The sequence below is a fragment of the Centropristis striata genome, chromosome 1 (assembly GCF_030273125.1).
Source record: "Centropristis striata isolate RG_2023a ecotype Rhode Island chromosome 1, C.striata_1.0, whole genome shotgun sequence".
Classification (NCBI taxonomy): domain Eukaryota; kingdom Metazoa; phylum Chordata; class Actinopteri; order Perciformes; family Serranidae; genus Centropristis; species Centropristis striata.
Window position 1 is genome coordinate 32507917 of NC_081517.1, and position 25946 is coordinate 32533862.

The following is a 25946-nucleotide window of genomic DNA, read 5'->3' on the forward strand; positions in this document are numbered from 1 at the left end:
GACAGGTCAACAGACTATTACAGGTCTGACACAAAGAGACAGACAACCACTAACATTCACATCTACGCGAAATGTCTGGTCCCGAGTTACCCTAACCTGCATGTCTTTGGACTGTGGAAAAAAGGCAGAAAACCCAGAGATGAGAGGGGCGGAGTACACCCTGGACAGGTCACCAGACTATCACAGGGCTGACACATAGAGACAAACAACCATTCATGCTCTCATTTACTCCTACGGGCAGTTTAAAGTTACCAAATAAACCTAAGCTGCATGTCATTGGAACCACTCATTTACAAACATGCAAACTCCACACAGAAGAACGCTTTTAGCATAATGTGCAATATTTTAATGTTTTATATTGAAGTAACCCCAAACTGTTCAGATTAGATTACTTTTTCTGCAGTCAAATGAATGACATGACTGATTACACAAAGCCATGTGATTTGGATTAAGTAGCTGGCTACATTTCAAACTAATCTGACCCCCCTGTTTAACACAAAAGTAAATAAGTATGATAAAACCTCTGGAGTCACCAATCACGCCAACAATATCAAATCATATGACTTCTTTATGATGTCATGGTGTAAAAACGAAGCAGTGTGTTTCCCTGCCATCAACTTCTCTATAAAATACTGGCTTAAAACTCCATGCCAGTTTTTGTTTGATGATAATAGGCCAAGTAAAACCGGAGATAAGGTAAAATATATTTAGTATAAACATATAGAACTAGATGTTCTCCTCATTTTACCTCTTATGTGCAACTTGTGTCCACATTTGCAACATTTTGTTGTGTTTCTTTGGGTTCAAAATGTTGATCCATTAAGTCAAAGTGAAAAAAGAATTATCAGGTCATAATTGTAATTGTTTAATTTATAAAAAAAATAATATGTTATATACAGGCAGAATGAAAAGGATTCAAAAACGGCCAAAATAGCCCCAGACTCCAGAGATGAAGCGCTGCGTGTCTCGGTCGCCGGGGGGCGCTGTGATTTCTGCACCGACACTCTTCACCTTAGCGGGGCGCCAACAACGTCTTCCGGGTTCACGCACACACTCTCGCAGAGGTTGAAGATGAAGCTGATGAAAGCATAATTTTTGTACACAAACTAGTCCCCCCGCTGAATGGATACACTGTACGTGTATTTCTGCATTTAAAAGCTTTTGTTGAACGTTGTTTTGGTGCAGCTGCTGTTGGTTTAGCGAGTGTTAGCAGAAAGCTGAACATGTCTGCGGAGGAAGCGGACAAAACAACCACCACTGATGCCAGCGCTGGAGATGAGGAGGAGGAATGGCTGTATGGAGGTATGTTTGAATAAATAAATAAAGAGATAAAACATGCTGTCTGCAAACACACCTCCTCTTGACCCGAAAGAGACATGAAAACGTGTGTGTGCTGCTCTGTCAATGAGCTACTATACAACAACAGTGTGACAGGATTAGAGAGTTAGCCTGGAGGCTAAGCTAACAATTTGCTTTTCCCGGTGTTATGTCCTTACTGGTTTCAACACTAATTGGTTCCCGTACTGGTGTGTGCAGCTGTTTTCTGCCTCATTCAGCAGACTCGTCACATATTTAATAAACATATACAGGCATGGAAAAAATGATTAGACCACCTTGTTTTCTCCTTGCTTTCTTGTTAATTTGAATGCCTGGTACAACTAAAGGTACATTTATTTGGACAAATGTAATAATAATAATGTGGCAATTTCCAGGTCGCATCTCCTATCTACTGTGGATAATATTGTTGTTACAGTGAACACTACATCACAGCCACCTATACATAAAAAGAAAGCATGAAAATATAATGTTTGCTAGATCGTTTAGAGCTGGATTTGAATTCACTACGACACAATTTAATTGTTCATGAACCATCACCTCTACAGTCATGGAAAAATGATTAGACCACCTTGTTTTCTTCTTCATTTTAATGCCTGGTACATCTAAAGGTAATTTTTTTGGGACAAATATAATAATAACAACAACAAAAATAGCTGATAAGAGTTTAATTTAATAGCTGATATCTAGACATTTAACATGGGTTTATTCATAATGATTTTGGTTATGATCAATACAAACATGGAAAATGTCTAGATATCAGCTCTTCAATTTAACTTTTATGAGCTATTTCTATTGTTGTTATTATTATATTTGTCCCAAAAAATTTACCTTTAGATGTACCAGGCATTAAAATGAAGAAGAAAACAAGGTGGTCTAATCATTTTTCCATGACTGTAGAGGTGATGGTTCATGAAAAATTAGATTGTGTCGTAGTGAATTCAAATCCAGCTCTAAACGATCTAGCAAACATTATATTTTCATGCTTTCTTTTTATGTATAGGTGGCTGTGATGTAGTGTTCACTGTAACAACAATATTATCCACAGTAGATAGGAGATGCGACCTGGAAATTGCCAGTTAAATGTTTATTAAATATGTGATGAATCTGCTAACTGAGGCAAAACACAGCTGCACACGCCAGTACAGCAACCAGTTAGTGTTGAAACCAGTAAGGACATAACACTGGCACTTGCAGCCTTATAAATTGATATTAACGTGATTAAATATATCTCAGTCACATATTAAGCTAGTATTTAACTCTAAAATGTGTTAAATGTTCATCCTGTTGGATCGTGTGCCTTGCTTAAAGGTGAGAAGCTAACAAATGGCCTCTAGAGCTAGTTATGTTATATGAAATACCCATTTTTTTCTGCGTATTTCACCTTTCAGATGAGTCTGAGAGCAAAGATGAGGACGAGGAAGCCAAACTGAATGCTGCAGTCAGGTATGTAGCATCTATGCTCACCCATCTTTACACTATGGATGAGAAACTCTCAAGACACCTGTTTACATTCAGAGGAGGAGGTGCAGTTCACAAGTGCATGAAGAGAAACCACAAAGAAGCATACAGAAGTATTTATTGTGTACATTCATAGCTATGCATCAATACGTTTCAAAGAAAATGCAACAGTGGACTGACTACTGACTCATCATCTTATATACATTTCAGTATCATAGCTTAGGGCTGCACAATATAAGAAAAATATGCAATTACTCTGTTGAATAGGGCGATAATGATATTACATGTGATAAATTAACTGTAATCAGATTTGCATTTCTTCTGCTGTCAGTATACTGCTTAAATACAACAAATTGCTTGTTGAATTAAAAAATGATGAAGGAATTTTTCCCCCAGCATTCTTTGATTAAACAAAAGAAGAGCTTTGTGTTTACTGCTTCATTTTATCTACAGCGGTATACCTGCTGATGCTTCATCAGAAGATGCTGCTCCTGGTTCTGCTGATGCTCACGCTACAGGAAATGGCGTGGCCTCAGAGGTAGGTGGCATGCATTAACACAGTATGTGTTGTGACTTATGCCGTGCTTTCTGTCTGTTCTGTTTTTGTTTGTTTACCTCCCAGTTTCCATTCCTGTCACAGTTAGTTTCCTTCCTTCTTCCTCTGTTTTTTTTCCTCGGGTCTGTCAGCCGTCAGCTGAAGCTGGAGGTGAGGATGTTGACAGCGACAGCGACAGTGATGATGACGATGACGATGTCCGCGTCACCATTGGAGACATTAAAACTGGAGCGCCACAGTACACGTAAGTTTTGGTTAAAATGGGGTGTTAGCTGATTATTTTAACACTCATTGGCTACTTAGATTTGTATTATTATAGAGAAAAGAGAAATTGTTCTTACCTATAAAGCTATGTTCCAAGTCTGTACCTTCACTATTCAAAATGAGTTCTGATGTCACTGACAGGGATTTTATTTTCTCCTCTCAGACCTTATGGAGCCCCACCTGTCAATCTCAACATAAAGACAACAGGCTCCAGACCTTATGGACAAGGTATCACTCTGTTCTTTAACTGGTTCCTGTACTATTCTGCACTGTTGTGTTCAAAACGCAAAACCTGTATTTTATACACAAACAGTAGTAGGTAAGAGCAGTTTTAAATTAACATGTTGTGTTGTTTTATTCCCCGTAGCCTCCAAGATGAAGGGAGTGGATCTGGATGCTCCTGGAAACATTAACGGGGTTCCAGTTCTTGAGGCAGACATGGAGTCCTTTGAAGAGAAACCCTGGAGGAAGCCAGGTGTGTGTGTGTGTGTGTGTGTGTGGCTAAAAAACCCTGTAAAAATGATATTCATTAAAATACAATATTCCCACAAAGCTTATTGGCTGTTTACATGGCTAATAAAAAATGAATATTCCACACATAATACCCTTTACAAGCAGACTTGTTAAACTGTGCAAACACAGCTTCTCCCTTTCATTCCTTCACTCACCTTCTTGAAAAGTTTTGCATTGGAATTTTGTGCATGTCCAAAAAATCCAAGTCTTAATTATGTTTACAAGTCAGTGTGTTTCTTCTTCTGACCAAAAATTAAGACTTTTCTTGTGTACCCCAGCCTTGCAAACTTTTGGCTAGTTAGTGGCTGTAAACAGACAGGAGGCTGTGTGTTGCCAACTGCTGTAAAAAGCCCAACGGAGACGCATATTTCTAATAAAATACACATCCAAAGAATTCTCCTACACCTGAAAAAAATTGGCATATTCAACAAGTCTTAATAGGCAAATGCTACATTTAGAATAAAGCGTAATTTTATTTATCTAAACAGAATATGTTGTTGACATGACCTGTATCAAATCAGGGATATTGTCATGTTCTGAATAATAGTGTGCATGTAAACAAAGTCAATGACGGTGAAATTTTATGCCCTATGTACAGTAACTCACAAGATTTGTGTATGTGTGTGTGTGTGTGTGCAGGAGCGGATCTGTCAGACTACTTTAACTACGGCTTCAATGAAGACACATGGAAGGCTTACTGTGAAAAACAGAAGAGACTACGTATGGGCCTGGAGGTCTCTACTGTCAGCTCGGTGACAAGCAAGATCACTGTGAGTGACCAGTGTTTACTCCGTCCTTGTTTGTTTGTTTATATTTCTGTCAAGCCCATGTCCATTTTACCACCCTTCTGTTGTCTTTATAAGCCCCTCTCTCTCAGTTTCTTGGGTGGTTTAACTGGAAACATTACATTTTAAGAAGTACTTTTTTTTTTTTTTTTTTAGGTTAGAGAGACATTCACAAAAAGAAACATTATAGTTTCATCTCAGAAATTTTGATCAACTATATTTCTACATTGCAGGGAAGAGACCTCATTATGAATTAGACAAAAACAATGTGTATCTGCTTTAAAATCAACTCTAACTACACATGAACACATAAAATAGAGCGTACATATTTTGTCTCCTTTAATAGGTTCAGCAGGGAAGGACCGGCAATGAGAAGGACATATCCATTTTGCCTGTTCACACCTCAAAGCCAGACTTCACATCTCCCGTCAACCTGTACAAGCCCGCTGTCAGTCAGGTCACCAGGTAACACTCCTGATTAATGTTTATTAAGATATCTGGCAGTATGACACACGTGCAGTTTCCACTAGAATTGATGTGTACTGAAAAGTAAATAAGCTAAGTTTGTTTCCATCCACCTGTTTTATGTGCATCCTTAAATTAAATATAGAAAGTGAAAATGCAGACAAAAAAAAAAATCCCAAAAGCTGTTGTACTCTGGGCTGAGATGGAACAGTTGGTATACTGATAAAAGAAATATCATGATAAATCATGATAAATGTCCACTGAGGCTTCCGCTTCACAGGAGAGAGTAAAATAAGTGGGGCACATGAAAACATCAGATCTGTGTGGAGCGATGAGGGGGCCGTAACAAATACTGATACATGAAATAAATATTAAGGATATCCTGATCAAATCTCAAAGACTGGGGGTCAGGGCAATTCACAGCTAGTATAAATTCTTCAAAAAAATATTTATTTTTTATTCATTTTTTTGTACGTTGTACATTTTATTCACTGTTTCAGGCAGTTTACGTATGATGCTACTGAAGTAAAAGTATAGAAAGACAGATTTGACATGCACTGTTCTGCGAAATATGCCGAATAATATACAGTGTCAAGCATTAAAAAAGTAAACAAAAAAAACCTGCAATAAATTGTAATATCAAATTGAAATACATTTTGAATCCCAGGACTTAAATATTGCAATACATATCCAATCAAATGGACAACGAAGTATCTCACTGCCCTAGTCCCAATGTCGGATAATGTTTCCCATATAGTTTCTCATTGGTTTGAGATTTGACTGACAATCTGATTACGTCACCTTGTTGAACCCACAGACTATTAAATTAGCACCACAAGCTTTTAATCTTAATCTGCCCAACTCCTAATATTCACACAACAGTAGTGGAGGGAAATCTGCAATAATTCACATATTCTTTCGCTGATTTCTGTAAATTGGTTTAGGATTTGTGCTACATTTGGATGGAAACCTGGTTGATGTGTTAAGATGAGAGAGGGAGGGCTGGGAGAGGAGATCATCAGAATAACATCAGTTAGCTGACCGTCTTAAGAGAAGGGAAGATTTATTTGACCAATTTGGAGGGAAGCTGCACTGTGAAAATATATTGTGTGTATAGATTTAAAAATGCAACATGCTGAGACACTATCTTTACTCTCACAACACAAATTGCACCTGGTCAAATCCAGGTTCATCAGTGTTCCCGTGGTTAGAATAGCTCATCCCATGGGCTGTGCGTGTGTTTGGGCCGATGTGACTCATCTCCTTTACCCCTTTCCTTTGTTTCAAAACAGTAGGATCTCTCCCCCTCAGTGGCCTTGCCCGCCTGTTCAGGACATGTCCTATTATACGTAAGTTGGCCCGACCTTGTCTCTACAAGGTTAAATGTGCCTGATTGGGAAATGTGTTAATGTGAAATCAGGGGGCCTGGCTTTTTTCTTGACCATGAAACATGACCACAGAAAAACTCCCGGTGCTACTTCCAAGGCCCCAAAGAAACTGTCTTTCTTCTGGTGTGGGTGATATGCATGTGTCCTAATGTAGAACACTAACATAGATAGACTTTTGGAAAGACACACCAGTATATCATCATTTTAGCTTAATATACAGCTAATTTATTGGTGGCGTGTTGCAAACTATGAGAATTACTTGCTTGAATCTAAAGACCGTCAGTTCTGGTGTGGATGCTGGATGTTGAAAAGCTGGCGAGAAACTTGATGAAAAAAGTTAAATAACACCTGTAATGTATGAAGTAAGTGGAATATTTTGGGGTTTAATAGAGTTTCAAACTGAAAGTATAATTAAGTATTCAAGACTTCAGAAATGCTCAGACAGCTGATTTTGCTAAGGGGCACCTCTCATACTTCTGCTTGTAGCTCAATGACCGAAACTCCTGTTACTTCATTTTTATATCGTGACAGATGGGGCACTCTTATGAAAATCATGTGCAGAGTTTGTTTGGAATATTCACACTAAGAGAGTGAACTGCGATGTGTGGAAAGTATGAAAACTATGAAAAAGTTAGATCAATGTGAGAAAGTACCAAGTGTCATAAACCTTTTCTATTTTGAATGTGAAATGTATGATTGATTTGAAGAATTCTCTAATAGACTATCATTATAACAAATACATATTTGGGAATATTTTGCCAAGTTTTCAGTTCAGTTCAGTTCAGTATTCCCTTTATTGTCATTGATCAAGTAACAAGTACCATTACAACGAAATTGGCCATCATCCTATCCAAACGTATGGGATTTGAAAGCTGTGGAACATTTAAAAGTTTGAGTCAATGGCTGTCATTAATCACCGAGCCCAAAATCAAATTTGAATATATCTCAAGTAAAAGTGAATTTGTTTGAACTAAATCAAACTTTTATGTAACCATAATCCTTGATTATAACCCGAATAGAGTATCATTGTAGGAATAATTACATATTTTACAAGAGAGAGAGCTGAGAGGAGTTTAATATTACACTGGTCACAGTTTAAAAACAAACAAAAGAAAGCTCAACTATATATCAAGATTGTGAGTATATATTCTAGCTGTTTGTAACTCCCTGACTCTCCTGAAATGACTTTTATGTAAATGAAATATTTACCTTGCTGGTTGTTTCTGATATTGTATGTGTGGCAGTAGGTGGGTTGTACGCTCAGTGCCTTGATTATTTAGTTTATCTAATACTTTCTCTTCCCAGGAAGACGAGTGGTACTATAGATGTGATTGGTGGAGGGACGGCCACCATCAGCAGGGTTGAAGGGCGACGCAGACACAATTTAGAAGGCAACAATATCCAGGTACACAGAGCCAACGCACACAGTCGCTCTGACTAAACTAGAGTTCAAGTTGAAAGAAACTGTGTTGAGCGTCTCTTGTTGTTATTCAGGTGATTGCCGAACAATCGGACGCTGAGCCGACTCCAGCCAAGATTCCCACCTTCTTCCCTCCTGGACCGATTCCTCCGAACATCCCCCCGCCTCCTTTCCTCCCTCCACCCCCCACTGTCAACACTGCGCCTCCACTCATCCCCCCACCAAGTAAGTTCTCCGTCATCTGGTCTCTGACATTTGATTTTCAGCAGCCAGCCTATCTTACCTTGTGTTTACTGTTTTATTGTTTCCAGTGTGTTTATTCTCTCTCCTCACTCTCTTTTGCCCTCCTAGGGTTGCCCATTACTGTCCCTCCTCCTGGTTTTCCTCCTCCACCAAGCGGGCCTCCTCCTGCTATCATCCCTACTATGGACGGGTAACACACAAATAAACGCACGCACACACACTCTTGCTGCTGTTAGCCAGACATAATTTTAGGCTGTAACAATTTGGCCACAACTAAGGACATTTATGGCCTAGCAGTATACTAAGTTTACGATACCTTTGACTGCAAATTCCTCTTGCTGTGAAAACATTTGGTCCCTGCAGTGACAGAAACACAAGAGCATTTAGACACACTCTCCCACATTCACACACAATAACATGTTTCCTTTTACTCTCTGACCACAGTGGCCACCCTGGAGGTTATGATGGACGCTCTGTCCCTCCCTACCCATTCCCTCAAGGTAGGAAATCTAGTTTTGTAACCCCAGCAACACAACACAATCCATTTATATATATATATATATATATATATATATATGTATATGTATATATATATATATGTATATGTGTGTGTGTGTATATATTCATATCGTTGGTTTGTTGTTATAAACACGTTCGAATGTGATATTTAATTCGTAGTATCACCATCATCTGACATATTACAAAGCAGTCTTGAATAAAGTGTAATTTCAAGGAAACATTTGAACACAAGTAATAATAATTAAGTGTTTGGCTTCCCTCCTTTTTACCTTTTCAGGTGCATACCCTCCTCCCATGACTGGAGGTGTCCCTCCTCCCTGGCCCCCCATGATGGAACCTAACTCTAAACCCTGGGAGTACTACTCTCGTCGAGACGACAAGAGAGACAAGGAGCGAGAAAGACCACGAGAGAGGACGCATGAGCGGGAGAGAGAGCGGGAGCACAGCCCTTCAGCTATGAGCTACACTAGGTGAGAAGGACAGAGACACGTATTCACAGGTAGAGTTCTTCTGTGGCTGCACCAGTCTTGTATGCCAGAAGGGTATCCGGTGCCGATCCGATGGGACAGATTCACATTTAATGCAGTTTGTGTGTTGAAAATTCAGTATTTCTTTCTCAGTCCCTGCAGGCTGTTGACTCGGGGATTAGTGCCCCAAATCCACATTAACTAAACAATGAGGTACACGGATGTTAAATTAAGGAAAAGCGAGCGCTGATACTGGTGTGGTTTTTGGTATGGGCACATTCAGTGGCAAGGAAAAGTATGTGAACCCTTTGAAATTACTTAGTTTTCTGCATTGATTTGTCGTATAATGAGATCTGATCTGCATCTAAGTCGCATCTAAGCGTGTTGTTTTCAGCAAACAAGGAATATTCTATTAATTCATAGTCATAGTCACAGACACAGACTGATAAGAATATGTAGTTCATTCCTTGTCTCATAAAAAGGCATATTATAATCAAAGAATGAGCTTGTTTGGTGTGAATGCAAAACAATACAGTAAAGTTAAAGTTCTCATTCTTTCAACTTCCGAAGCGACGAGGAGCGGTATCGTTACCGCGAGTACCAGGAGCGTGGCTATGGAGAGCGGCATCGAGATCGCTCGAGCCGGGAGAAAGAGGAAAGACACAGAGAGAGACGGCACCGAGAGAAAGAGGAGGGACGCCACAAGTCCTCCCGCAGGTATGTAAACATGCTATTAAGTACATAACAGCAGGATCTGCAGCTTCCTGTAGTATTATATTTAAAGTGTTTTCTATGTTTCGGTTTTCTCAACCTTTTGTCTTTTACCTAACACCCTTCATTGTGTTTTGGCACCATGCTGCCACTCTGTCCTTTTCCTTGCTGTTTTGTCCATCTCCATTTCACTTCACCTTTTCTCTCTGTCACTCATTGATCGTCCTGTTTATTTATCCCTCTGTCCTACCTAACCTTTTATCCCCCTCCCCCTGCTTCTTTCCCTCTGATTCCTTTCCTCAACCTCCCCCCTTTCTCCTCACCTCTTCTGCCCTTTCAACACTTTGGTCCTTCTCCTTCCATTAGCAGCAGTAGCAGGAGGAGGCACGACAGCGAGGAGGGCGACAGCCACCGGAGGCACAAACACAAGAAGAGCAAGAGGAGCAAGGAGGGCAAAGAGGCCAGCGAGGACATCGGCGCAGACCAAGAGAACCAGGAGGCCATGGAGTAGTGATCACCACCTCCTGTTCTTCCTCCCTCTCTCTGTCTGTACGCTCGTCTCCGGTCCTGTCTGTTTTTTTGTGTCTCCCAGCGAGATGAGAAGAAGGAAAAGGGAGAAGATGAGACCAGCAATACCAGGAAGTCGCGGAGTGATCGATGCGTCCTGTCACTCCCCTCTCATCAATCTCCATCCTGCTGTCGCTCATCCTCACCGTCACCTCAGGCAGAGGATGGATGGAGCAGAGGAGGTGGTAAAGGAGGGACGGTCGTCCTTTTTACTTCACCCGTCTTCCCTTCGCTGGCTGACATGAGAAAGGACATCAGTCTGTCTTCATCCCCCTCCTCCCTCTCACTGTATAATCAGGATGATCAGCAGATTTAGCTAATTTGTTTGTTTGTTTTTGTCCCGTATGACGACATCTAGAGACAGCTGTCAGTTTAAGTTCAATTAAAAAAAAACACTTTTTGATAAGACGTCTTTTTGTGATTTGTTTTTTAATAAACACTCAAATAATTCTTCACCTATAGTAGTTTACCAACAGCGATTCATATTAAAGGCGGGGACAGTTTGTATTTATTGAAGTGGGGTTGTAAAAGGTTCTTATTCATAGTCGGTGTATTAATTGCAGTAGACGGCAGTCGGCACTGAAGTTAAGCAATGTACTGCTGTGGACCAGGGCAGTATGAAAACATAATTTAGCCACCAAAAAAAAAATCAAATGAAATGATTAATGCATTACTGTGTCTGACACTGAAGGGCTTTTTTTACATTAATTGCTGAAGTAAGTTTTTCTATTCTTAACGAAGACGAGCAGTAAAAGACAACTTGAATTCTCTTGAATGATGATGATGATGATGATTATTATGGATAGCTGCAATTAGGGGGAATAAGAGTAAATGTAATTTCTCAAAGTAATTGTCCTTTTTTGAAGAGAAACCATATGAGACACAAATTAATACTCCAAGTGAGTTATTTTTTTATCCCTCTTAAAACGCGTCTGGAACATAATTGACATATTCCCATTACGTAACGCATTTATATATTTTTTTTCTTTGAATTTGACTTCAAAAGCAACATGCTTTTGATGAGTACATGTGCTGCGGCTGCAAAAATATGTGTTTAATGCAACGCAATGGTTAATTTTCAGTACATTTAATATGACAAGTAACTATCTCTCCTGTGCTTGTGCACATCAAAGCAGCTGTTTTGTTCAACCTGATCTTGAACGGTCACAATTGATCTCTGAGGGGATCCGTGGGTAGAGCACAGGTTATCAAGAGGTGAGGACAAAGTTCAAGTGAACATTTGGAGTTGTGACACCAGTATTTTTAAAAAATCTTGGCTACAGCTCATAGTATTGATATGTTTGGTTTAGAGTTTTGCAGTTTTTATAACCTCCAGCTGTTGTGATTTCATCCGTAAAACATGATGAAGAATTAATGTTTATTTGTACAGGGACAAGTCACTGCATGAACCAATGCCACATGCCATTTATAGCCTGAGGTAATATGCAATGTGTGTAAAATACATAAAACTCAACAAGAAAATACTGACAAAAGAAAACCATAAGCCAATACTGTAAAACAAGAAGCACCAGATCATTCTTGACTGATCCCTCCTCAAACACTTTATTTATTTGTGGAATTGCTAGTTTGAAAGGTCAAAATTCAAAGAAAACGTTATTATTCTCAAGGAGGCAATTTGTTTTGATACCTGCAGTACAGACACATCACAAACAAGATTCAAAAACAATAAATAAAAACCTGAAATACATTTACCAACATTTTCTGGTCTTATCCTGCATTATTAAGCTGATAAATGGCAGATAGAATAAGTTAATTCCTACACCTATTGGATTTTTACTGCAGACAAATCTGAATAAATCCTCCATCACTGCCACTGGTGAAAGGATGTCATGGTCTATTAAGTGGCTTTGATTAAAATCTGCTCTTTACGGTTTAGAAAGGAATAAACATCAAAATATGTTAATAAAATGGAGGTGGAAGAACTCTGATAAACTGATTGCATGTGAGGGTCAGTTACAGATCCCAGGTTATCAGAGAAATCCATGAACATACTTAGTGTTTATAACGGCCTCTATTGTTACTGATCGGATCAGGATTCCAAGTGCCTCAAACAGGTCAAAGTCTCCCCTCTCTCGTCCCCCCGGGCTGTTTGCTTTGGTTACATCAGCTCACAGGAAAATGAAAATATGCTGGTGGGATGCATCCAGTTGTCTGGCAGGCAGTGAAGAGCTACACCTGAAGAAGAAATAAACAAACTGGGAGGCACATAAGGAAAGGAAAGCTTTATAAGAAACAACACAAGAGCCATCTAGAGGATGAAGACGTGTGTTGCTGTCGTGTTGATGAGTCTTCTCTCACTGGGACTCTCGGCTCCTCTGAGCGGCTGTGACAGTCTGGTGAAACCGATAACTGTCAGCAGCGAAGACGTAAGTGCACACCTGCTTTACTTTACATCTAAAGTATTTTTTGTTTATTTTAACCCTCTGAAATCTTGGGCTATTATGTCCTTTAAAAAATCTTGCCATATTGGTGACAGTTTTTTTTTTTGTTTTTTTTAGCGTTACCTATGTCCTGATAATTAATTTTTAACTTTGATTTACTTGATAAAAATGTTGAACCCAAAAGAAGCAAAGGAAAACATAAAATCCGATCTTAAATTGTATTTCAATACATATAATTTTAAATGTTGCAAATATGAATGCAGGTTGCAAATATAACATAAGAGGTAAAATGAGGATAATATCTAGTTCTATATTTTTATACTAAATATATTTGACAATATCTCCGGGTTTACTTGGCCGAATATAATCAAAAACAAAATCAGGCATGAAGTTTCAAGCCAGAACTTTAGAGGGAAGCTGATGGCAAGGCTCAATGTTGCTTCATTTTTATGTCTTCACGTCATGAAGAAGTAATGTGCCGGTGTTTTCATAGACTCCAGGGTTAAACAATTTTATGTCAGCAGTAAAAACATTCATTTGATAGAATTCAATGATGCATATTCCTACAGCACAGGAACACAACCTCTACTGTCTTTAATTTTAAGTCATAACCCTTATTAAGAAATAAAACTTTCTACAGTGAGAGCAATAACTTACCTAACAACATACTTTTAAATTAACACCATTACAGATCAAGCTGATCATATCAGGGAAACACCTAATGTGAAGCTATTCCCTGAAAAGTCTAACATTATTGAGTAAATGTAGCAGCCCAGGCTGTTATGGAATGGATTAAAATGTTCTTCTCTAAGAATCGCTACCATAACATGGTGTGGTGGTGGAGCAATGCACATTTTCAGTGGTGGAAAAAAGTATTCAGATTCCTTACTTAAGAAAAAGTATGAAAATGACTCCATTACAAGTGAACGTTCTGCTTTCAAAACTTACTTCTTAAAAGTACAAGAGCATCAGCATCAAAATGTACTGTAAGTATCAAAAGTAAAAGTACTCGTTATGCAGAATGGACCCACTCAGATCGTTATATATATTCTATATGGTATTAGATTATTTGTATTGATGCATTTATGAACGCAGTGTTTTAATTTTGTAAAGGTAGGGCTAATTTGAACTACCTAATATACTGTAATGAGGCTTAACTAAAAGAAAAAGTCTAATTACTTCAAATTGATCATATATTTTATGTTAAATCTCGGCCTGAAAAGTAACTAAAGCTGGTAGCTAAATGTAGTGGAGTAAAAAGTACAATATTTGCCTCAAAATGTAGTGGAGCAGAAGTATAAAGTTACATGAAATAAAAATACTCAAGTAAAGTACAAGTACCTCAAAATTGTACTACTTGAGTAAATGTATTTAGTTACATCCCACCACTGTACATTCTGTCCTGGTTGTGGAATAGTGGACCAGCTCTTTACACTCGGCTGCTGGAGCGGTCGTGGGAGATTGTTCATCCAGTCTACACATTTTGTAGACTAGAGAGGGGGGAGCTGTGAGAGTTTGGGATATTAGGGTCGTTGCTACAGGCCAATCGGTCCTTGTATAACCAAAGTGAGATCTGAGTCTCTACTCCTATGATCTCTAAAGCAGTGCAAATATTGACATATGTTGATATATATTCTGTGCTCTGTCTGTGTGCTCCAGATGTTGGGAAAGTGGCTGTACATCGGGGGGAGCTCTGACCTCCCAGGAAGCCGCTCCCTGGGCCATCTGATGACCAGTGTCTGGCTGGACATCACTGCAACCAGCCAGAGCAACATCCTCAATATCATCCAGACTCAGAGAATGTAAGTCCTCACACCACAGGGCTGAAGGCTACATGGTTCTGGTTTTGAGGGGAAATGAGTGATCTCCAACCAAGAACTGTCCGATGTGAATTCCTCAAGATGAATTCTGATGGTTCCAGTTCATGTTTTTCCCTACTAACCAACTGCTGCTATTGTAAAAATGTGTTACAAGGAGAAACTTATCTTGTTATAACAAGTATTGTGCAATAAATAGTTTTGCTTTTGCCCACATGGCAGCAATGGCAGTGCACAATGAAGTACAAATTTAAACATGCATTATTTTTAGTTTGCAGAGGTTTAGTTTTAATTAGGTATTTTAACATATCTAGTCTGGAGACATGCATTGTGCAAATCTGCCTATTCTTAATCACATCCCTGCAAAGTTCTATTAAGCTCTTAGAATAAAATATGGTCAGTGCAAAAATCTAAACCCTGATGAACTATTGTTTTGGCCACTTGGCGGCAGTGCAAACAAGCTGTAATCCAATGGGATATTGCCATATTATCAGTTTATAAATCTGTTAAGGTGAACTTGTAAGCAAACAGTTGGCTATTTACACATTTCATAGACATGGAGAAAATGTAGCTTTTATTTGGAGTTGTGTCTATGATAACAGTTTTGATGGTGAATAAAAACAAATAAGTTGCATTCAAGTTAATTTATATACCTTAAAATAACAACATTAACTTTTGGTTTCTCTGAGGACATTGACTTCCTTTGTTGCTCCAGTCATATGGCCACTAGAGGTCACCACCCAACACAGATTGTCAATATGGACTGTAATCAGCTGCTCCTCCTGGCCTTGATTACATGTGTAATATACAAATTATTGACCACTACTTTTCACAGGTAGAACAGTGAACAAGAACAGCCTGCCTAGAGTCATTTGATCCACTGATGATATAAAAATGTCGATTATAGCAGCTTTAAGGCTTTCAAAAATGTATACATTAATTGTTTTAAGCTGCTGTCTTCCCAAAGAATCTGTCATAATGTTGTGTTTTGATGCAGCCTTTACCTTTCTCTCCACAGATTTAGCAAATGTTCCAGCTTAATATACAATGTGACCTTTGAAAACAGCACGATGCTAATTGGTGAGTGAAGAAGAGCCACAATTTATCAGAGTGGAAACCTGCATTAAGACACTTCCTGTTTGTGTGTTTTTCACAGAGCAACCTTTCTACCTCAAGGAAGTCTACCTGACGACTGACTGCTCTGACTGTCTGGTTGCCCATGAAAAAATTGTCTCTGGCAAAGACACTTTCACCAGTCTTCTGCTTTTTAGTACGAAACTCACTTATCAGTCCTAAAACACTATCGCAAAAAAAGTATTTTTTGAATGAAATGTTCATAACTGTGACATCTTAATTTCCAGGCAGGAGACAGAGTGTCTCATCTGCTGCTGTGGAGACACTCAAGAAACAGGCAGAGTGTCTTCAGATGCCGTCGCCCATAATGATAAACACAGACTACGGTGAGAATTTTAACTATTTATCTCCACTTAATTGTATCTCCATCATAGCATACAAAGCTGTTTGTTTTTGATACTTGTTCATTGTTTTTGTTCATGTTTATTGTGTGTGTGCACAGAAATCTGCCCAGACAACATCCCGCCCTCAGAGGGGATCAGCGCCCTCAACTCTTTATCAGAGGCTAAGACAGGGCATCGAGTTGCAAAACTCCTGGATGCTTTTTTTGATATGTTTGTGAACTGATTTATATAAATAGTTTTGCCATTTTGTATGAGAACGCATTGATTTGTGTTGCTATATGTAACTAATTCAGGTATAAAATTATGAAGAAGGAACTCCGTTCTTGTTCTTGTTCTTATAATTATTATTAGTGGTAGTAGTAGTGGTGGCAGCGGCCTCACATTGTGAACTCCAAGAATTTAGTATATATTATATATTTATATTTGCATGTATTTTTTTATTAAAACAGGCAGTCCAGTCAGGGCCTCACAACAAGAGGGCTCTTCTGTGTAGAGTCTACATGTTCTCCCCGTATCACTCTGGGTTTTCTGTCTTTCGTCCACAGTCCAAAGACATGCAGCTTAGGTTAACTGGGGACTATAAATTCCCCGTAGATGTGAAAGCTAATGGTTGTCTGTATCTTTGTGTCAGACCTGTGATTGTCTGGTGACCTATCCAGGGTGTTAGCAGGGATGCCTCCAGCCCACCAGCGACCCCAGTTAGAAAAGGCAGTTACTGATAATGAATAAATAATAATGATAATAATTATAAACTTAAGAATAAAATTTGTATAGAACCTTTCATATATTAAATGCAGCACAAAGTCCTTTACAACAAAGACATTGCAGGCACCAAGTGCTTCATATTGAACTGACATAAAAGTCACATAATAAAACATTTTATGAAATCAATCATATCAAAATTCATAAACGAATACAAAAAATGCGCAAGATCACATAAAAGTGTAAAGGTAAATAGGTAATAAAATAGTGAATTAATCTTTCATAAAACCACTTTTGTGCATAGTTTCAGTAGTTAACACATTGGAGTTCATAAAATTGCAGTTTGGCAAGTCTAGTGCAAATTTTTTATTTTATTTAATAAGAACATTGCAACAGCTGTCCCTTGTCTCCCCTACTACAAATCACTGTATAACAAGGTATAAAATATTGAATTATTCCTCGTTCAGCTTGAACTAACATCACATTTAATTTTAAATCAATTTAACAACTGAGTGTTTCCTTCCTCACTTCCACAGTCTGTCCTGAGCATGCATACATTATTAACACTGAACTAAGAGTGCCCCATCATGGTCACATTACATGATACACTATACTATAGTTTACCCAGTATGCATTTTAAAAAATTACCTGCAATATTGTGACCACAAAAATCTTAAGTGTTTTTCTTAATGTCGCTTCAATTGGGTGTTAGAGCTTCAGGGTGCAGAAAGATGATATTTTTTTTGGTTAGGTTTGTTGTTTTGAAGTGGATTGAAATCACAAGGTGACGGTGTTCTCTGAGCACTCTCCTAGTTGGTTTGTTTTTGGTTTCATGAAAAAAAGCCAATTATTTTACTTTGTCCTCCTCTGAACCAGACTGCAACACATATGTAAACAACTCATGACTCTATGGAGTGGGCATCTGAACTTTAAACCCAACAGTTTGATCTTGACGCAGGCACAATAATTTTCAGCCTGTGAACAGTGCAATAGACACAGATTAAGGACCTCTGTGAAAGTAGCTGTTGCGAACCACTATGAAGTTTATTCACGTTGCTGTTGCTGTGCTCAGTCTTCTGTCTGTCGGACAGTCGGCTCCTGTGAGCAGCTGTGAGAGTCTGATCCAACCTCGTGAAATCAATGGAACAGAGCAGGTAAGACACTCTCTCACCCTCCTTGTCCTTGTTTTTATTTTTTAAAAGAAAAATCACACCATTTGTCATCTTATGTAACTGGGAGAGACGGCGTCTGTTTCAGCTTCTGGGCACGTGGACCTACATCGCAGAAGCCACAAACATCCCATCATCCACATTGCTGACAGAGATGTTTGTAGAGAGCTGGAGGGTTAAAGTCACTGCTGCCAACGAGAGTGATACCATGAATTTTTCTCAGGCAAAAAAAATGTAATTTCAACCCTAAATTTAATTGTGTTTTTTTGGAGCTAAACTCTTGCATGTCCATTGTCGAGTGGTGTTCTATCCAAATTTAAAAACATTGCAGTGCATAATTTCACTTTTCACAATGTCTTCTTATGAAAGGTTGGGCCGCTGCTTCACTTTGACATATAAAGCGACCTTGGAAAAAAACACTCTCACATCGGGTGAGTAGTATTGATGGAACATGCTGTTCAAACATTTTGACTGACCACATACTGGCTGCAACAATATTGTACTTTGTGTCTTTACTTTTGTGTCGATGTGTGTTCATTTATGTCTATAGTCATAGGTCACCCTTTACCCTTTTCCACTGCTCTGCTGAGTACTGGCTGCCCTGACTGCAATGTTTTCTACACAAATGTCACCATAGGAGGACGAACAGTCCATAGTGCCAAGCTCATAAGTAAGATTCAAAAGACACTGATAAAATCAATGTAGAAGACAGCGGTACAGAAGAACACATGCAAAAACCACAAATGCGGAGAGAATCACAGAAAGATTTGGAAGATCTTGAAAGTGATATTTATTGAGGATAGAGGATGTGTGTAAAATTGCTGTCATTTAAAAATCATATGACAGTAAATATAATGGTAATTTGTTCTAGGCTGGTATTTGTATACAGAACATTCAAAGTTGGCTCTTCCTCCAGTGCTTGAGTGAGCTAGACAGTAAATGAAGAGAGGGAGCATTAGCAAAAATAAAGCTTTACATCGAAGGAATTAAAAAACATTTCTGATTGTTAAATGCTGGTTACATTCTAGAGCACAAATAAACACACTAAAGCTACATTGTTGTAGCGTCATACTTGAGCTAATTGATGTGTTGTGCTTCTGTATCAAATGTCACGGGGCGTGACAAAGCAGTGGTATTTGATGACTTGGGAATGGGCTGCACATCTTGCACACAGTTATTGCTTGGTTGTTACACACTTCATCTGGGAACCAAATACTGTTTGCTGACACCCAAAATAATTGGAACATGGCAAAATAAGAGGAAAAGAGAAAATACAGACAGTTCTGTTGCAGTTGTAAGCAATGTTAGCACCACTATTAAAGCTGTCTAATACAGGAGTGTTACTTTACTTTATGAAATTATTATATTCATGTCTATAGAATATATAATATTTCTTTATATTTTAATCATGATATAATTACTTTATTATGAATTAAACTGAGTCCATCTTTCGACGTTTGAATCTCTAAAGTTACTGTCCTGCATCAGCCCAGTAGTACTGTAAAGCTCCTTTGCACACACTTGTTCTGTCTCTCAGGCAGGAGAGATAAGGTGGCTGCTGCAGAGCTGGAAGAGTTTACCAAACAGGTCGAGTGTCTGAACTTACCAGCACCTGCTATCATGGACCCAGAAAAAGGTATGAACTGTCACATGTGTAATCTGGCTGCAATGCTTTAAAGCTGCATCTATTTTATTTATCAACAGGTTGTTAATATGCTCAGATATCACTTTTCCATTCCACTTTTAATTCCTAAACCTCTAATGTTCACACAAAGAACATTTTTGTGTGTTACTCGCACTAGTTTGATATTTGCGTTACAGTGCATGCCCACTGTATGTGTACAACCTGGCGACTGGCGAGAATTCACAGTGAGTCATTGTGTATGGGAAATGCCTAACTTGCTGCACGAAGCATGCTGGGATACCTGGCAAACTGGACTGTGCCGAAAAAGTAAGACAGACCTGAGTTTCAATGAATTGCATACAGGGGCCATGCACAGTTAATTGTGTAAGACACTTTTTTCCCGTCATCAACAGTGGCCGAAATGGGCACTTTTGCTGTTTTGTACATAACATTCAAGTCCCAGATACCCAGATAAAAATTCTCTTTGAATTTTGGCCTTACCTGGTCAGCTTGGTTTGTGTTGCCAGGTATCCCATACACAGTGAATGAGTGCAAATTATGTCTGCAGTCAATTCGGTTACATTGGGCATGCATCCAGTGTAATGAGTTATATTCTGTTTCTCTGCCTTTGTTCTGTTCAGTGCCATGGTTGATAAAGTTATACAAACAAGACATAATCTGTTCACTGGAATCAATTAAATTAATTCACAACTGTCTACCTCAAAGGTTTTTGCTCGTTTGAAACAGAGGTCACTAATATGACCAATACCTTCGCTGAAGTGGAATCTGAAGTTCTCAGTCTAATTGACAGTCTGAACACTGAAGATGGACTTAAATCATTGAAGGAACGTGAATAATGACTTGCAATGCCTACATTATGAAGTGTCTAACTAAGGAGAATTCTGTAAATAAAATGAATAAGTGAAGAAAATGACTTTTGTTCTTCTGTCTTTTATTGCTGTTTTAGTGTACCTGTCATCCAGATTAATTTATTTGTTTCTATTTTACTGTATTGTGTATACTTTTTTCAAATTTCATCATCACCAGCCTTTAAAGTATGGTCTGGTCTTGTACTTTGTCCTCCCGTTAACCAGACTGCAACACATACTGTAAACAACTCATGACTACATGGAGTGGGCGTCTGAACTTTAAATCTACCAGTTTGAGCTTGACGCAGACACAGTTAGTTTCAGCCTGTGAACAGTGCAATAGACACAGATTAAGGACCTCTGTGAAAGTAGCTGTTGCGAACCACTATGAAGTTTATTCATGTTGCTGTTGCTGTGCTCAGTCTTCTGTCTGTCGGACAGTCGGCTCCTGTGAGCAGCTGTGAGAGTCTGATCCAACCTCTTGAAATCAATGGAAGAGAGCAGGTAAGACACTCTCTCACCCTCCTTGTCATCGGCCCCTCAAAATCTCACTTTCTGTATGTTTTCTGTTTTTATTATAAAAGAAATATCACACAACCATTTGTCATCTTATGTACAGTAACTGAGAGAGATGTCGTCTGTTTCAGCTTCTGGGCACATGGACGCACATTGCAGAAGCCACAAACGTCCCGTTATCCAAATTCCTGACAGATCTGTTGTTGGAGAGCTCGAGGGTTAAAGTCACAGCTGCCAACGAGAGTGATACCATGAATCTCTTTCTGTCACAAAAATCGTAATTTCAACCCTAAATTTAATTGTGGTTATTTTAGAGATAAACTCTTGCATGTCCAGTGGTGTTCCATCCAAATTTAAAAACATTGCAATGTGTAATTTCACTTTTCACAATGTCTTCTTATGAAAGGTTGGGCCGCTGCTTCAGTTTTACGTATAAAGCGACCTTGGAACAAAACACTCTCACATCGGGTGAGTAGTATTGATGGAACATGCTGTTCAAACATTTTTACTGACCACATACTGGCTGCAACAATGTTGTACTTTGTGTCTTTACTTTTGTGTTGATGTGTGCTCATTTATGTGTGTATTCCCAGCTCACCCTTTACCATTATCTGCTGCTCTGCTGAGTACTGGCTGCTCTGACTGCAATGTTTTCTACACAAATTTCACCATTGGAGGACGGACATTCAATAGTGTCCAGCTCACAAGTAAGATTCAAGACACACTGATAAAATCAATGTAGAAGAAATGCCATAGCTTCTATTTAAAAGAGTTCACAGGATGCACTTGTTGAAATGGATTAGGCAGAGAAGTGTTGAACAAATGCAAAAGCCACATATGAGGAGAGAATCACAGAAAGACTGGTCAGATTTTATCCCTTGGAAGTCATATTTATATAGAGTATAGAATATATCAAAAGTGCTTCTAATAGTGCTGTCATTTAAAAATCACATGACCCTACATGTAATATGTAATATATTGTTTTATTCGCTCGAGTGAGCTAGACAGTGACTGAAGAGAGGGAGCAGCGTTAGCAAAAACAAAGTTTCAAATCAAAGGAATACATTTTTTTCCCGATGTTAAATGCTGGTTACACTCAAATAAGCACAAATAATCACACCTACACCTCTTGATTTTTGTGTAAATGCAAAGATTAATCAGCCCCTTCTCATCGCAGGTCATCAAATACCTCCACTTCGTATCATACAGGAGCTAATGGATGTGTTGTACTTCTGTATCAGACGTCACGGGGCGTGACAAAGCAGTGGTATTTGATGACTTGGGAATGGGCTGCACATCTTGCACACAGTTATTGGTTGGTTGTTACACACTTCATCTGGGAACCAAATACTGTTTGCTGACATCCAAAATAATTGGAACACTGCAAAATAGGAATAAAAGAGAAAATACAGGCAGGGTCTCTGCAGATTTTGCGGCAGTGCAGCCTAGTCGCCTCAGTTAACTCTGTCGGTTCTGCTGCAGTTGTTGACACTGTTAGTGCCACTCATAACGCTGTCTAACACAGCAGTGTTTTATACTTTCTATTAAATTTGTTATATTTTTTTGTAAATAAAAATAAATATAATCTCTTTGTATTTTATGTAATTTAATCTTTAAATAATTACTTTATTTAAAAATTAAAGTGAGTCCATCTTTTGACGTTTGAATCTCTAAAGTTACTGTCCTGCATCAGCCCAGTAGTACTGTAAAGCTCCTTTGCACACACTTATTCTGTCTCTCAGGCAGGAGAGATAAGGTGGCTGCTGCTGAGCTGGAAGAGTTTACCAAGCAGGTCGAGTGTCTGAACTTACCAGCACCTGCTATCATGGACCCAGAAAAAGGTATGAACTGTCATGCGTGTTATCTGGCTGCAAGGCTTTAAAGCTGCATCTATTTTGTTTATCAACAGGTTGTTAATATGCTCAGATTTCACTTTTTCATGTGTTTAATGCCCAAACCTCTATGTTCACACCAGGCACGATTTTTGTGTGTGTGTGTGTGTATATATAAACAAAGCACCACATCTAGTGTGGTGAGTTATATTCTGTGCCTCTGCCTTTTTTCTGTTCAGTGCCATGGCTGATAAAGTTGTACAAACATGACATTAGCCCCTTTCATAGTGCCGTTTCATGCCGGGACATTTAAGGCTCCATAACATCTCACCTGCAATAGGAAAACACCAGAAGTGGGATGCCGGGATCAACTGAGCCCACCAATTTTCTGCCTCCGGAGGTAGTCATGGAGGCGGAAAATTAGTAGGTCTGTTGGAAGCGGGACCACGATGAAACGGCCATCCCAGCAAGTAGGAATATTTGATGTTGCGCATGACATCTAACAAACACCTCCCACTTGGTCCAATAGTCATCGAATCAGTGTCCAGCAGCATGCATAACAACTGCGGCCGTTGTCGCTAACTGTGCACGGCGTCCACCGCTTATTGTGAACAAACTGGCTTGCTAACTGTACACAAAGTGTCTGCCACTGACTATAAACAAACCAGCATCGCTAACTGTGCAAAGAGTGTCTGGTGCTTTTTGTAAACAAACGGAGGTCACTATCTGAACACAAACTGCTGCAGCACATACATACTGTACAGAGATAACTGTGCAGCTTATTAGCACTGTGCTACTGTCCAGCACTGCTGCACTTTTGTCTCCTCCCGTTATCCTCCCACACTGCCCTATGCAAGGGCACAAATATCACGCCTTCGCGGGATCACTGTGAACGCCCTAAGGTGAAAACCCGGCACAGATCTTTACAGCAATATAGCGGGACATCTGCGGGACCGTACTATGAAAGGGCCTATCTGTTCACTGGAATCATTAAATTAATTCACAACCGTCTACCTCAAAGGTTTTTGCTCGGATGAGGTCACTGATCTGACCCAGTTCTTGACTGATATGGGCTCTGACGTTCAACGCCTACTTGATGGTATCATCAACAGTTTGGGTCGAATTCAGACACTTGGTGAAGCAGGATCAAAATCACAAGACGATGTCTGACTAAGGAGAATTCTGCAAATAAAATTAATAAGGGAAGAAAATGACTGTTGTTCTTCTGTCTTTATTGCTGTTTTAGTGTACCTGTCATCATCTATTTTACCGTATTGTGTATGTACTTTTTTGTATTGCTTTCAAATTCCATCATCACCAGCCTTTAAAGGTCTTGTGACCTTCTCCACATAAAACCTTAATTCAGGACACCTGACATGTATATATATGTTAAAATGTACATGAAATTTGACCCAAATGATTGCAGCTGCAGTCAATAACATCAGTGACACCAGTGTCCTGGTACATTTAATCACAAAAACATATTTTTTTATATTAAGCAGTTAAAATACTGTACACTGACATCAACACACCAATTTACTGATAGATAAATTGTATTCACCTTTAAATGAGATTACAACACTTATAAAATACTCAGCACTCTGTCTTTTAATGTGGGATGGGCCTCTGAGCTATATTCCACCCATTATAGTCCATGTCTTACCCTCAACTATCAATTTCTTCATTTTTGGGAACGAAATAATATTCCTATGGGTCCTTGGTCTTCCCACACAACATAGGGTGTCACCTTCAGTTTTAAATTGCTGAACACGTAGCAGAAAGCACAACCAACCAAAATGATGAGGTGATGACGAAGACTTCCTGTGAAAGCCACTTCATGACAATCACTGCTGCTGGCGACACTGATGTCCTCTATCTATTCGGGATAACAAAACTGTCATTTCAGATCCAAGAATTGCATCCAATATTTTCTAAACAACAATGATTCAGGTTTTATTGAGTCATATGTTGCGAAATATTAAGGTTTTTCAGTTTGCAGCTTCACATTTCACACAGCAACCACAGTTCAGATGACCATTGAAAACACAGCTCACCGACCAGGTGAGTAGACTATTTACCAGTGGCAACAGCAAGTGGCTGGTATTCTTTTCACCTTATGATTTTGTGTGAGTCTGTGTGTGTGTCATCATGGCAAAATGTGGTCCGGGAGACACCTAGTGCAGCGAGGAACCACTGTACAAGTCAGGTGTTTGTATACAGTGTTGTGGAAACTACTTTGTTACCAATTACTTCACACTAGAAGAAGTTAAACTACATAAATTTTAAGTCAAATGTGTGGTTGTAGCTGTATTGGGGCAGGAAGTCTAGGACAAGCCTATCTCCCCTGTCCCCTCATAAAATCTGCTATTGCTCATGAAATTATATGCTTATGGCTCATGGTGGCAACCATAAGCTGCTGGAGGAAATGGGGTGTTGAGAATATATAAATGAGCAGTGATGAACCTGCTATTTTTCAAAATACTCTAGGTTTCAATAGAGGAGGTTGGATTTTATGACAGGTGAGGAGCAAATAATAAATCAAACATGCTGTGCAAATATTTTGTCTGACATATTGGTTCACATTTGAACTTTAGCCCTGGCATTGCATCATGCGTGTACATGTGTGCTCTCCAGCTTATCAATTCAGCTACAATGAAAACTGAAAAATATCTGCTGCGTCACACACAGAACCACATGCCTGGAGGGGCATTAACAAGTCTTCTCTTACTGAGAAAGCTAATAATAATAGCAATTTCGTAACTGTGTACATAAGAACCATGTTTGACTTAATAGTTTACGATTTCCTGCCACCTCAAATAAATTACAATCTTCATGCATGAAAA

At 39.0% G+C, this 25946-nt stretch overlaps 2 protein-coding genes across 6 annotated transcripts; both read left to right on the plus strand.

The window, feature by feature from the left end:
- The first annotated feature begins 1012 nt into the window (after positions 1–1012).
- On the plus strand, positions 1013–11100 carry fip1l1b (FIP1 like 1b (S. cerevisiae)). 2 transcript variants are annotated; one of them, XM_059330433.1, is made up of 16 exons: positions 1013–1302; positions 2727–2781; positions 3250–3334; positions 3484–3596; positions 3780–3844; positions 3984–4091; positions 4769–4899; positions 5261–5379; positions 6672–6728; positions 8073–8172; positions 8262–8412; positions 8539–8620; positions 8875–8930; positions 9227–9419; positions 9987–10133; positions 10494–11100. In XM_059330433.1, the coding sequence occupies exons 1-16, from the start codon at positions 1224–1226 to the stop codon at positions 10636–10638; spliced, it is 1686 nt and encodes a 561-aa protein (XP_059186416.1). In that variant the 5' UTR covers positions 1013–1223; the 3' UTR covers positions 10639–11100. The 2 variants fall into 2 exon arrangements, with proteins under 2 accessions (XP_059186416.1, XP_059187204.1); XM_059331221.1 differs by having other exon boundaries at positions 10497–11100.
- Positions 11101–12824: 1724 nt separating this feature from the next.
- On the plus strand, positions 12825–24311 carry LOC131977794 (uncharacterized). Of its 4 annotated transcripts, XM_059341260.1 has the most exons (11): positions 12825–13081; positions 14756–14898; positions 15932–15993; positions 16070–16183; positions 16275–16373; positions 16490–18247; positions 18351–18496; positions 18632–18693; positions 18813–18932; positions 19800–19898; positions 20613–21228. In XM_059341260.1, the coding sequence occupies exons 1-6, from the start codon at positions 12971–12973 to the stop codon at positions 16612–16614; spliced, it is 654 nt and encodes a 217-aa protein (XP_059197243.1). In that variant the 5' UTR covers positions 12825–12970; the 3' UTR covers positions 16615–18247; positions 18351–18496; positions 18632–18693; positions 18813–18932; positions 19800–19898; positions 20613–21228. The 4 variants fall into 4 exon arrangements, with proteins under 4 accessions (XP_059197243.1, XP_059197236.1, XP_059197230.1 ...); XM_059341253.1 differs by lacking the exons at positions 12825–13081; positions 14756–14898; positions 15932–15993; positions 16070–16183; positions 16275–16373 and having other exon boundaries at positions 18000–18247; XM_059341247.1 differs by lacking the exons at positions 12825–13081; positions 14756–14898; positions 15932–15993; ... (5 more) ...; positions 19800–19898; positions 20613–21228 and adding exons at positions 21403–21548; positions 21678–21739; positions 21865–21978; positions 23014–23112; positions 24125–24311 and having other exon boundaries at positions 18048–18247.
- The last annotated feature ends 1635 nt before the right edge of the window (positions 24312–25946 follow it).